Genomic DNA, 13,661 nt, shown 5'->3' on the forward strand with positions numbered 1-13,661 from the left:
AAGTGCAAGGAGCTTTCCCTTTCTGTTGGTGGGAAAGCAGCGGCAAGGAGGACGGGTACTCTGAAGGAAAAACCAAACCATTTTCCTACTCTGTCCTCTCACATGCCTCTCAACACACCACTTCTGAGGCCAGATGTGTGGAGATATTTCCTCACACACCAAGCAATTCTCCAGCACGCACTGGCTGGGTATCCTCCAATTCAACTCAATTCTAACTACCTACCCAGAGGGAGCATCAGATCCCACAGGTTAAGGGCTCAGCACCACAACATTGCCCCTGCCTCAGGCACCAGTTATAAGTAGCAGGTTGTCACCTATACTGCTGACTGACTGGCTCTACATCGGGTGCCCACTACCTCCTCCTCATGTTTGAGCAATTTGCTAGGATGGCGCTCGGAACTCAGGGAAACACTTTACTTACGTTTACTGGTACATTGATAAAGACATAAAAGATGCAGATGAACAAGCAGAGGAAGAAAATACACAGGGCAAGGTACGTGGGAAGGGCACAGAGCGGCTATGCCCTCTCTGGGCGAGCCACCCTTCAGGAACCTCCACACGTTCATATCCCGAAGCTCTCTGAACCCAGGCCTTTCAGGTTTTCATGGAGGCTTCATTACATAGACATTATTGATCGCATCATTGGCCACTGGTGATCAACTCACCCTTCAGCCCTTCTCCCCTCCCAGGAGGTCAGGTGGTGGGGGCCAAAAGTTCTAACCCTTGAATCACATGGTTGGTTCCCCTGGCAACCAGCCCCCACCCTGAGGTTATCCAGGAGAGCCCACTGAGAGTCACCTTATTAGAACAGAAAGATGCTCCTATCACCCAGGAAATTCCAAAGGTCATAAGTAGCTCTGTGTCAGGAAGCAGGGCCAAAGACCAAATATTATAGCAAAGAATTCTCCTAGTGCCCCTATCTGCAAGGGTTTTAGGAGCTTTATATCAGGAAGCAGAGACAGAGATTAATATATATATTTCTTATTATACCACAGTATCACAGGTTCTAATCAATACAGATAGCCAACATACCCCAACATGGCTTCAACCAACAAGACTTTGCTCCAAATACCTTGAAGTTTCACATCTCTATATTTAATATATTTCTTTTAAATTTAGGCTGAAGGGAGGGGTGGAAGCAGGGAATTACTAAGGATCACAACATTTTGGAATGATGGACATGTTCAATATCTTGACGGTGGCTATGGTTTCACCGGTATATACATGTGTCAAAACTTTAAATCTGTATGGTTTCTTAATCATATTTCAATACAGCTTTTTAAAATTTCTCACTGAATTTGAATAGTTTTTTTTTAACTTTTAAAAATTTTATACTTTTTTCCTATTTTTTTTTGAGGTGGGGGGGACAGAGTCTTGCTCTGTTGCCTGGACTAGAGTGCTGTGGAATCAGCCTAGCTCACAGCAACCTCAAACTCCTGGGCTTAAGCGATCCTCCTGCCTTAGCCTCCCAGTAGATGGGACTACAGGTGTGTGCCACCATGCTTGGCTAATTTTTCTATTTTTAGTAGAGATGGGTTCTCGCTCTTGCTCAGGCTGGTTTCGAACTCCTGACCTCAAGTGATCCTCCTGCCTTGGCCTCCCAGAGTGCTAGGATTACAGGCATGAGCCACTACACCCAGACTAAATAGTTATTGATAGTATTCTAGTAATCACTCATTTTCAAGAGCTGAGTTTCAAATGTTTTTCATAAGCCATACACTTCACTTCATAACATATTTTCTTACAGGGACCAGTTTAACCCACAGAGTCGAGCTGCAGTAAAGCTATGTTCCCACAGTTCTTCAGGGGATCCATTCGAGGTTCTGAATGCAGCTTTGGCCGAGAAAGACCATGTTCTGTACTCACTCCCACCTACTCCACGGCAGAGGGAGGACTCCCCTCCCGCCCTGTGCCCACCACACAGACAGTGTTTTCCCCTCTTGTTCCCTGACCCTGAGTCCCTGGATTTCCAGTAAGAAAATGAAGTTATATATAACAAACCCTGCTCAGGGCAGTGCCACATATCTCAGAGAAAGATACCACGAAGCATTTATGAGATCCAGGCCAGGGAGCCAGTGACAACGCCTCTGCTGCCTGGTTTTCAGTGGTCCCAACACGAGCATGGGCACGCCGAGCCACTCGGCCACATGACACTCGGGCTGGGCCCAGTGCCTTCCGGCTCCCATGGCCCCCAGCCGGTCCTATGCAACTGTGTGTCTTGATGTTCTCCTTCATCAGAGCCGCCAGGAGCAGAGGGCCTGGGCCCTCACCAGCAAATGCTCTTGGGGGAGCCTGAGAGGTATGCCCGCCACCCAGGGGTCTGAGCTCTGGAGGGAACCTGAGGGAGGAAACAATGGGAGCGCTCCACTCCCCTGAGCTCAGAGAATGTCCTCGCGCCACGCCCCAGGGCCCTGGACGGGGCTGTTGTCAGCAGTTCCTTCCCAAGGCCCTGACTCAGCAGGAGGAAAGCTCTGGCCCCCCCACCGTGAACGCAGGTCCAGCAGCAGTGCCCCCTTCTGCCCCGAGGGGTCTGCAAGCCCCAGCCTCCTCAGAGGGAGGGGGAGAGCGGCCCGGGCACGGTTCAGTGCCCAGAGCTGGAGATCCAGGAGGTTCACAGTGGGGAGCCCTGGGAAAGACAGGACCTTCAACCTTCGACCTTCGGAAGGCCCAGCCCCTCCCTCCCACACCCACTTGCTTCTCAAACGCTCCCTCTGTACGTCACATCTCAGCGGGTCTGTGGTGCCACAGGACTGGGCACACGTGGCCTCCCTATTCCGGAAATGCAAGCCAATTACTCACTGTGGAAATCTGAAAACCACTCGAGTCTAAAGTGAAGCTGGGACCCTGTCTCACTGGGCTCTGGGTCCTGAGGAGGCCACGGGATCTGGTGAGGACCTGGAGCCCAGAGGTCAGAGAAGAGGATGTGAGTACATGGGGAGTGGGGCGGAGAGGGGCAGGAAGTTCCAGGAGTATCAGCATCTGTGAGAGGAAGAGGACCCTGAACTACAACAGAAGGTGGGGGTGGAGAAGGGAAGGAAAACCAGCCCCAAGTCCTCGTTGCTACATGACATGCCGCCTTTAGGACACTGAGACCCCAGGACGCTAAGTGCAGGGCTGGCCACGCCCAAAGCTCCGGGGTTCTCCCAGTGATGGGGACATCATTACCTAGTGGCCCCAGTCTCACCGAGCAGTACTTTGTAACTCAAAACAGGGCCACATCCACAGGAGGACAAAGTCAACACTGGAAAAGGCAGGGTTCCAAGTGCTCACTTGCAAATCGGTCCCTGCCGGGAAAGCAAGGTGATTTTTCTCACAGATACGATGTCATATGGGTCGGTTAGGTTCCCAGGTGGGCCCACAAAAATCCATTTTATATAAGTTTAGGACTAATGTTACTTAAACCATACTTAGTCTACGTACAACTTCGTTTTAACAGGAAGATGAAGTCTGAACGCCAATTTGTTAATGACCTGACCCCTGGGGGGTGGGTGGGCGCTGGAAGTGACACCAAACGGGGCCGAGGAGAGAAGGGACCGCTGAGGGCACACCCTTCCCAGCACAGAGGTCGTGTGTGCCGCTTTCCTGAGTCAGACACTTATTGGGTGTTAGGAATTGAGGGAAAGGAGGGTAGGAAGGAGAAAGGTTTGGGAAGTGATTCCGTGGCTTGGGATGTGGCAGTTATTCCTAACCCACGACTACAGGTGCTGGCGCTTGCTATGTTAGGGCCAAGTTACATGATGAGTTACAACAGCACAGAATTTAACAGTCGCACTCGGGGTCCCTCTGAAAGGACCTGATCACAACCAGACCCCGAGTACGTAGACAAAACACTGACTGCTGAATCTCCTTGGATTCTTCTCTCCCAGGCTAGTCTGGAGCTCTGGGCTGAGCTGCCTGAGCTTGAGGAACTCCCACTGTCCCGCCCCTGGGAGGGGAGGTCAGCGCACGCTTCTCACTTCTCACCGTGTGCACCTGCGGCTGGCGGCGCCCTGCGCCCTTACCCAGGGAATGCAGTGGCAGGCTCAGCCTGGGCAACTGCATGGTGGGGAACACCACTACCCATCCACGAGCGGTGTCAGAACCCAAGCCGGCTTGAGATCGAATGAGCCGTGTGTTGGCTCACTGAGATCAGCCGATGATGAGGGTGGAGATCGCAGAGGTGAGGGGAGGTGCATCAGGCAGGAAGACCTTCTCCACCCTGACCCTGAGTGAAGGAGGAAGATGTCAAACCCCGGGGGCCGGGGGAGCAGGGCCCGGCACACCAGGGCACACCACACAGCGTGCTGTCACCTGAGCCCACGTCAGCTCCGGGCCTCAGTGGCAGCGGGAGGAATGGAGGTGGCGGTGGGGGAAGAAGCTGGTGACTTACATTGTACGCATTGACAATCAGCTGAATAACATTTTTGGAGTCTCCATGTAAAATCTCCACTGTCGTTCCAGGTATCAGGGCTGTAAAATTCTTGAAAGGAAAAGAAAAGAAATAAGTCCATTTTGCCCTTCTACACCACCAGGGTGAACACTGCTCCACTGAGCTGGAACAGGAAAGGCTCCAGCACTAAACTCTGCCACTCTCTGGCACCACGAATTGAAGAAGATGCCCCCGGGAAAGGCAAGAAGTAGCTGGGGACTACCCATCCCACAGACCTGACTGGGAAGGGCTGACAAGGTCTCTCCCCAAAGTGCGTCTTGAGACCTCTCCCCTCTGGCGTGTCATGACCAACTCTCTGACAGCATATCCTCGGGGGTCCACAGCTCTTGGTGATTTTCCTGCCCTCTCTCCCTGGTCTATGCAGGCATTCCCGGTTCAGCCTCAACGATGCACCCCATCTGCTTAGCAGGAATGAAAGGGTGACTTTTCCAAGGGTCTCAGATTCGGCCTCTGTTTTAAAAGGGAACCCAGATATGAATGTACCCCCCCTCCCCAGCCCAGGACCTCTAGATACCTGAGTGAGCCTGTGCAAAGGGGCAGCCTTGCAGTACTTGCCTTCCCCCTTCACCTGCACTAACCCGAGTGTGTCACTTGGAACAGTGGCCGGAGCAGCACTGCCCTCAGCCTGCGGTGCACTGGAAGGGCCTCCCCTGAGCAAGGCGTATTGGGTCTGAGGAAGGATGGCTTAAGCCAAGGTGGCTTTCTCCCCTCTTGCAACACCTAGAAGCCCAGCACAGTCCGTGCAGTTGATCCCTCTAAACATGTTATTTGTAAATGCATGGGCTTTATTTTGCTATCTTCCCCTAAACAAAAAGAGAAAAAACAATCCTCTTCCCTTGTTTTCATCTCCTGAAACTGACTCAGACTAAAGGAAGATAAAGAACTCAAGAGGATATAAGTGGCATCTTATTGGTGATAAACTCAGGCAGGAGCAATAGAAAAACACAAACAGACATTGTTTTGTGGGTATTTAAGAGCAAGGGAGGGGACCAGGGCTGGCTGCTTAGGGGTGGGGGGCAGAGAGGGACTCCAGATTAAGTTCTCACAAGCTCTCAGTTGAAAGGATGTCAGAGCCGAGCTGGGCTTTACTCTTAGCTTATAGAAGCACTCAGAGATTTCTAGCTCAAAATGTGACTCATCTGTGTTGTGAGAAAGCATGTTCAGGAGGAGAGTTTATAATGATGGCCCATGAGGCAAGGTGTGACAGCTGATACCTGTAACCCCAGTACTTTGGGAGGCCAAGGTAGGAGGATCACTTGAGGCCAGAAATTTGAGACCAGCCTGGACAATATAGTGAGACTCTGTCTCTACAAAAAATTAAAAAAAAAAAAAAAAAAAAAAAGGAGGCAGAGGCAGGAGGACCCCTTGAGCCCAGGAGTTTGAGGCTGCAGTGAGCTATGATCATGCCACTGCACTCCAGCCTGGGTGACAGAGTGAGACCCTCTAAAAAAAAAAAAAAAAAAAGAAAAAGGTTACCTGGTATCACCAGATAAAACCTCAAATGTACACTAGATGAAATTCTCCATGAAACACCTCATACCAGTAGGTACAAACTTGCCACAATATAATGATGGTTCATGGGATGATCCAGGAAAAGTCTCCTCAGGTGGAAGAGACCCAAACACAGACTGCTCTGTTCGCTGAGGACATTGATTGTCTCTCTGGGAATTCCTGCCTCGGACTAGCCCATGGCCTCCCACACTCTGCAGGCTGAGGCATAAACCTCTGGAACACTGCTATTAACAGTGTAGCCTGATAGATGCCTTATTTTTCCTTCTGCATATTTTCATTTTATATTTTCCTTCCCTTTTAGAGTGGGCTTCTCTGTGGTTCTATTTCATCATCTGAAAAATGGGAATTCATACTATTTTCAAGGTTTTTCTCAGGGTCAAATTAGACACTCTGTTTAAATTCCTCGTATAGGTATTCACTGCTATGTGAATGCTTAATAGCTTTCTTAATACTATTATTTCCACTAGATCAAGACAGGGCTAGAGCCCACCCCTCCTTTGAGTCTCCCTCACATAGAACGGTCTGTAAACACTCCTCACCCCCCACTCCACCCCACCCCACGTTCTAATCCCCCATTCACCTTAGGGTCAGCACGGCCCCAGAGTCAGGCCACAGCGTCCCTCCCTCCTGGCATACCTTGTAGAGCATATAATGGTTTTTTGTCACTGCAAAGATGAGGTTGATGTTGTTCTCTGCCAGCTTCTCTCCAAGCAAGGCAAGGGATGGATAGTCCTAGGGCCAAGGCAAAAGTCAAGGCTATAACATTTCTAACGGGCGGACAGCCGAGCACCTGGCTCCAACACACACTCAGCAGCTCGGCACTTGCCATGGAAAGTACTTGCCCAGGCCGCATAAGCCCCTTTATAACCAGGCTCCATTGGCAGCCCCTGAGGAACTGGGGAGACCCTCAAGGAAAGAACCCTCTGGTACCCACCAAACTAGATTCCCTCCCCCGCTCCTCCCACCCCAGGGTGGAGTGATGAGGGGAGGCCTTCCATGCCTGGCCTGTCTCCATCCTTCCAGCAGGGATGGGACAAGTGGGGAGGCCTTGAAGAGAACAGCTACCACCTCCTACCATCTGCCACCAACACTTGTTACCTAAGACTTCTCTTCCCTACCTCCTTGCCGTATTTCACTTTCCTGTGGCCAAGAGTTAGGCGTGTCAACATCGCCCACAGGCCTGCTCAGTCCTGCTCCTGGCTCAGAATGGGCAGAGAGGCTGCCGACCCCAGGACAAGAAGTCGGGCCATAGGTGGGGTGAGCAGAGAGGGTAGGCAGGGAGGAGGCTGAGGGGCAGTTTCACAGTGTCCTTGAGGATTGTAAGGGCTGATAATGGGAACAGGTGAGTTTCTACAGTTAGAGTCTTTTCTCCAGACTCCATTATTCCTGGATAATATGGAAGGTTTGGCACTGACCACCTCTTGAAACTGGACAAAATGGGCTTGTCCAGGAAAGAAAATTGAGAATTCCTCCCCGGCCAGAAAGCAGAATGGATTTGAGAAAGAAAAAGGTGTAGATTTTCTGAGGGAAAAAAATCGCATAAGTATGGCAAGATCCTGATAATTGCTGGGTCTGAGTGATGGGTATTTAGAGGTTCATTCTTACTGGTCTATTTTTATATATGTTTGAAATTTTGCAAAAATTCTTTTAAATTACATAGTTGTGGTCATAGACTATTGGGAGTGGAAGGTTCCTGGTGCCTCCCATTCCATGCAGAACGTCTCTGCCCACTCCTGACGCTGACGGGTACTCACCACCTCAGGGAGCCTATTTCTAGAAGTCGGCAAGTCTTGTCCTATGATGTCTGTCTCAGTTGTGACTGCTGCAAGAACACAGTCCCCACCCCACTTTAGGATCCTCTCTCCCCTTTGAGAGCTTCCCTTTTTCCCCTGGGTCATCTCTTCCCCCAACTAAGCAGTCCTCATTTAGGTGCACAATGGCAGAAAGATGAACCAGTCTCAGAAGTCCCCGAGAAATGTTCTCAGTGAATGAGGAGTTCTGGACATTCAGCTGGAGAAAGAAGAGGGAATAATGAAACCCAATCCCAGGGATGCGTCAGAAAGCAGTCAGCACTGAGGGCCACAGGAAGGTTTCAAGGCCAGGTGAGCACTTGGACCTTGGCAGGGTCACAGGAGGGGTGTCAGGGAGCCCGGTCCCTGGCCCTCACCATCTGGTTGGACGCAGTGTACTCGTTGGCCTCGTTCAGGTGGCACTGGCCATCGTGTGGCTGCACCAGGCCCCCCAATTTTCCATCCAGCGCAATGTGGGGCACGTCGTCCGTCGTGAACACCAGCAAGTGCAACGCATCCTTTCGCCAGCCGATCTTCTCCTGCGGGACAGAAGGTGGGTGGGTACAAAGTCATCCAGCCCAAGCCTGCTCTGGGGCACCAGACAAGGCACTGGCCCATCTCCCGGGGCCGAGGTCTGAATCAGAGGCATTTCCCCCTGGCCGTGCATCCCTGGGGCACACTCATAAAACCACTGGGGAGGGATTCCATAGAGGCTTGGAGGAGACACAGTCTGGAACTAGGAAGCCCTAGATGCACAGAGACAAATCTCCAAGCCTTTGCCCTCACAGGCCCATGTGCCTGGAAGCCCCTCTCTCTAGCCCATCACACTCATCCCTGCCCCTTTCAGTTATACCTGAGGGCTGCTTCTCTTGGGCGCTTCCCTTTTAGCCTCACCTAATACCTTCCCCAGAACAACCTTTAACGCCGCCCCTCCCCCCTGCAACCTCCCCATCACACACTCTGGTTGGCTGTGCTTGTCTAAGATGATGGTTAAGTGAACCCGCCGGTCTCCCCATGAGACATGAGTCACTCAGAGTGCTCAAATGACCAAGTCTGTTTTTTGAGGGTTTGGTAGAACCTGTCATCTATTCTAGCAGCATGCAAATAAAAAAATAAATCACAAGAAGTCAGAGCAACATGAAGGGGACAAGGGGTTTGAAAAGCAGCCAGTGAGGACTGACATTATTGTGAGCAAAGACATTAACCTTTTGAGGATCAGTTTCCTAGACACTCAACATTCATCCACCATACAATTACTGATCTCCTACTGCATGCCAGGCCCCAAAGAAGGCCCTGGAGCCACAGAAAAGCTTGTTCCAGACCTCAAAGAGCTTACAATCACATGGAAACAGCAACTTCAATACACCATGATATGGGTTAGGAAACGCAATGTCAGCGGAAGCCAGGGAGAGGAGGAGGAGAGAAAGGCTTTCCAGCACAGATAGCACTTAAGCTGAGCTGGAGGGATGAGGACACTTTGAGGAAGCTGGAATTAGAAATGAGAAGGAGAAGGCAGAGAGGGGGTGGCCATTCCAGGCACTAGCAACAGCGGACGGGAAAGGAGCACACAAGGAAACTAGGCACAGCTTAGGGACTTGGAGTAAGAAACCTAGAAGGTCCCTTCAGGCAATGAAAAGCTAAGCCATGGCAAAACTTTATGTTGTAGATGGTGGGATAGTGGTTCCTCTTTTTGGCAGAACTGGGAGAGGTCACCAAGAGGCTTCCAGGGTGTGGTAATGTTTCTTGAGCTGGTATTTTTGCTCTGTGAACATTGATTGAGATATACTCTCTTATGCATAGTTTTCTGTGTGCATATTATATTTTGATAAAGAGTTTAAGACTTTTAAATAGCTAAAGCAATGGATTTTAAGCCATGCAATGTGGAAAAGAGGGGGCCCGACGCTTGGGAGATAAAGCACAATCAAGAGAGAGTGTAAACCAGCAGGGTTTTTGCAGGAAAAAGTGTGGCTCTGCTATCCACAAGGCTATAGGCATGTGCTAAACACCCTGGCAAGAAATAGAAGACCAACCTTTAATTTGACAAAGTGTATTAAGAACCTTAAGGAAAATCAGAGACCTAAATAAATGGGCAGAGAGATATCATTTTTATAATTAGAAGAGTCAATGGTGTTGAGACATTATTTCTCCACAAATCGATTTATACATTTGACACAATCACAATTAAAAACTCAGAAGGTCTTTTTGAGAGAATGACAAACTCATTCTAAAATTTATATGGAATTGTAAACAATGAAGACTGCCAAACAATTTTGAAAAAGAAGAACAAAGTTGGATGACGTATTATTGAAGGTCAAGACTTCTTACAAAGCTACAGAAACAAGACAGTGTGGTATGGACAAAAGGTTGGATGCACAGATCAGTGGAACAGGTCAGAGAGACCAGAAATAGACCCACACATAGATAGTCAATCCAGCACAGGATACCAGAGCAACTGGATATCCATATGCAAAAAAAGGAAGTTCAACCCAACCCGTACCTCTCACGGTACACAAAGATTAACTCAATGTGGATCTAAAAGTACGCCTAAGGCTATAAAACTTCTGAAGGAAACATAGGAGAAAACCTTTGTGATTTTGATATAGGCAAAGATTTCTTAGATAAGATGATTCATAGGATAAAAAAATTGATGAATTGGACTTCTTCAAAACAAAACTTCTGGTCTTTGAAAGATACTGTTAAGAAAATGAAATGACAAGGCACAGACTGGGAGAAAATATTTACAAAAAATAAAATTATAATAAAGAACATATAAAGACCTCTCCTAGGTCGATAATATAAAAAACCAAACTGAATGTAAAGTGTGGTCAAAATGGCCAGGGGTGTGGCTCACACCTATAATCCCAGCCCTTTGGGAGGCTGAGGTGTGAGGATCGTTTGAAGTCAGGAGTTAGAGACCAGCCTGGGCAACATAGCAAGGTCCCATCTATACATGAAAATTTTAAAAATCAGTCTGGCATGGTGGCCCATGCCTGTAGTCCCAGCTACTCGGGAGGCTGAGGCAGGAGGATCGCTTGAGCCCAGGAGTTCCAGGCCACAGTGAACTATAATGGCCCCATTGCACTCCACCCTGGGCGATAGAGTGAAACACTGTCTCAAACAAACAAACAAACAAACAAACAAAAAGTGGTCAAAAGATTTAAACAATTCACCAGAAAAGATATATGAATGGAAATAAACACACGAAAGGATCCTCAACATCATTAGTTATTAAGGAAACACAAATTAAAAGCACAACAAGATAGCCATTAGACAGCTATCTGGATGGGAAGTGAACGATCCCTGATAATACCAAGAGCGGATAAGGACGTAGCACAACTAGGACTTTCACAGTTGCTGGTGAGAATACAAAACGTTTCAGCACCTTTGGAAAACAGTTTGGCAGATTCTTATGAAGTTAAATATACACTTACTATCAATACAGCAGTCCTACTCTTTGGTATTTACCCATGAGAAATGAAAATTTATGCTCATATAAAAACCTCTATGCAAATATTTATGGCAACTTTATTCACAATTAGAAACAATCCAAATGTCCATCAGGTAGTGAACAGATAGACACATTGCAGTATATCCATACAATGAAATGCTACTCCGCAATAAAAAGGAACAGATTACTGATATACACAACAACAGGAATGAATCTCTAAAGTACTAAGTAAACCTGACTCAAAGGGCAACTTACTGTCTAATTCCATTCATAAGGTATTCAGGAAAAGATCAACAACTAAGGCACATTAGAAAACTCCCCGGGGTGATGGAAATAATCTGTATCATAATTGTGGGAGTGGCTATAAGACTTTCACATCTAAAAAGGGTAAATTTTACTCTATATAAATTATCCCTCGATAAGCCTGACTTTGAAAAATCCTTTAATAAGTATATATATATCTTTGACTCAGTGATTCTACTTTACGGCCTATCTACAAGAAGTATTCTGAAATATGCACAACAGTATTTTTGTTAATAGTGAGAAAAAGGAAAAGACGTGAATATCCTATTATGTGGGAAAAGGTAAGTAAACTGAGATATCTCCTCGACAGCCATTAGAAATTATGTTCATAAAAAGTATGCATTATGTGTAAACATGTATAATACAAAGTGAAAACAAAGAATACAGCACTACATTTGTAGTATGATTACAAACTATGTAAGAAACAAACATAACTATAACTCTATTAAAAGAACAAAATGTACCATATAATGTGGTTGGGGTTGGGGTTATTTATGGGTAATCTTTTTTCCTCTTTCCCATTGTTTTCCAAACTATCTTTCATAGCAGGCGTGCCTTTTGCAAGCCTGGGCTCTGAATGTGGCTCTATCCATTTCCTCAATACCAGCTTCTTGAGGGTTTTATGGGGACCCAAAGTGGGTTAGGCACCCAGACAGAACAACATGGAACTCGGGTGCCTTACAATGGGCATTTGGATCTTGTTGCTGCCCCTAATTGCCCGAATTATTCAATACTTCAAAAGCTTTGTTCTTCTCAGTAAAACAGGAATCACAATACTTAACACATATTGAGCACTTCCATTATTCCACTGAATCTTCACTGCAACCCTTGTGAAGTACGACCTTGCCATCTTACAGGCGAGGACACTGGTGTTCAGGGAGACGAAGTCACCAGCCTGCTCAACTAGCAAGGGCCAGGGAAGCCAGGTTCAGATGACCGGACTTTTGCCCACAATCATATAGGGAGAGGAGGCTACACCTGTAATAAATGAGATATTTAATAATTCATAAAGTGCCTGGTTCAGGGTAGGCTCTCAACTGGTGACTGCCAGATCCAAAATATTAACCAATGTTTGTGGAATGAAAGGTTGCATCTGAAATGGAAATCGCTCCACAAGTGAGGAGTGGTACAGCATAAAAATAACAATTCTGTTTTTCTTGGAAGTGGGCTCTTGCTATGTAAGTGGTGTTAACAAATTTGGTCCAGAGGTTGGCCGCAGCAAAGGAGTCAAGACATGCTTATTCACTCACCCAGCCTTTCAGGCTTGGAGGTTCTGTGAGTGGTGACTTCATGGAGTATTTGCATTAAAAATAATTTCCCTTACTGCCTGCTTGGCTGGCAGATCTATCTGTTTGCAAGGTTTAAGCTCTGTATTCCATGTTTGGGGTAGGAAGCAATAGTGGGAAAATGGATTTTTTTTAAAAAAAGAAAACACTGAACTATAAATTGAATATGGCATGAGGGCCAGAGTACGTGAGCTTTGGAATAGAGGAGTCTAAGTTCAAATCCTTGCTTTGCTCTAACTATGAAACCCTGAGTCAGCCACTTCACCTCCCTGGGCCTCAACTTCATTTGTAAAACGGAGATAAGCCTGCATTGCAGGGCTGGTGCTAGGTTTAGACAGAATATATTAAAGTATTTACCACATAAAAGGGACTATAAAGGGAATCAATCTATAATATTCTAGGACCGGTAATAATTTTTACATCTCTTCTCCTTTTATCACTTGATATGTGAGGCTACACAATTGTTACAGAGAATGTGAGTTATTGCATAGCAATGCAAAAGCCTTGTATTAATATTAATTCAAAACCACAATGAGATTCTACTATAGCCTATTAAATTGGCTAAAAATAAAAAGATTGACCATACCAAAGGTTGACGAAGATGTGTAGGAACTGGAACCCTCATACCCTGCTGGTAGAAATGTAAAACAATATATGTACTTTGGACAACAGTTTGGAAGATTCTTAAAAAGTTAAACACCTACCATATGACCCAGCCATTCTGCTTCTAGGTACTGACCTAGAAATGAAAGCATACATCCATAGGAAGACATGAACATGAACATTTATGCCAGCTCCCTTATAACACGCAAAAACTAGCAACAACCCAAATGTCCATCAACAGGTGAATGGTCAACTGTTGCGTAGCTATGCAATGGGATACTACTCAATAA

At 47.1% G+C, this 13,661-nt stretch overlaps 1 protein-coding gene across 1 annotated transcript in view; it reads right to left on the reverse strand.

The window, feature by feature from the left end:
- Positions 1–13,661, reverse strand: part of ITGB5 (integrin subunit beta 5) — a 105,056-nt gene that overhangs the window by 40,385 nt on the left and 51,010 nt on the right. Inside the window, exons 6-8 of the mRNA XM_069472714.1 lie at positions 8,109–8,270; positions 6,578–6,673; positions 4,370–4,459 (exon numbers count right to left, since the gene is read on the reverse strand). Coding sequence (XP_069328815.1) covers positions 4,370–4,459; positions 6,578–6,673; positions 8,109–8,270 — 348 coding nt within the window. The remainder of the gene's footprint in view (positions 1–4,369; positions 4,460–6,577; positions 6,674–8,108; positions 8,271–13,661) is intronic.

The sequence above is a fragment of the Eulemur rufifrons genome, chromosome 7, assembly GCF_041146395.1.
Source record: "Eulemur rufifrons isolate Redbay chromosome 7, OSU_ERuf_1, whole genome shotgun sequence".
Classification (NCBI taxonomy): domain Eukaryota; kingdom Metazoa; phylum Chordata; class Mammalia; order Primates; family Lemuridae; genus Eulemur; species Eulemur rufifrons.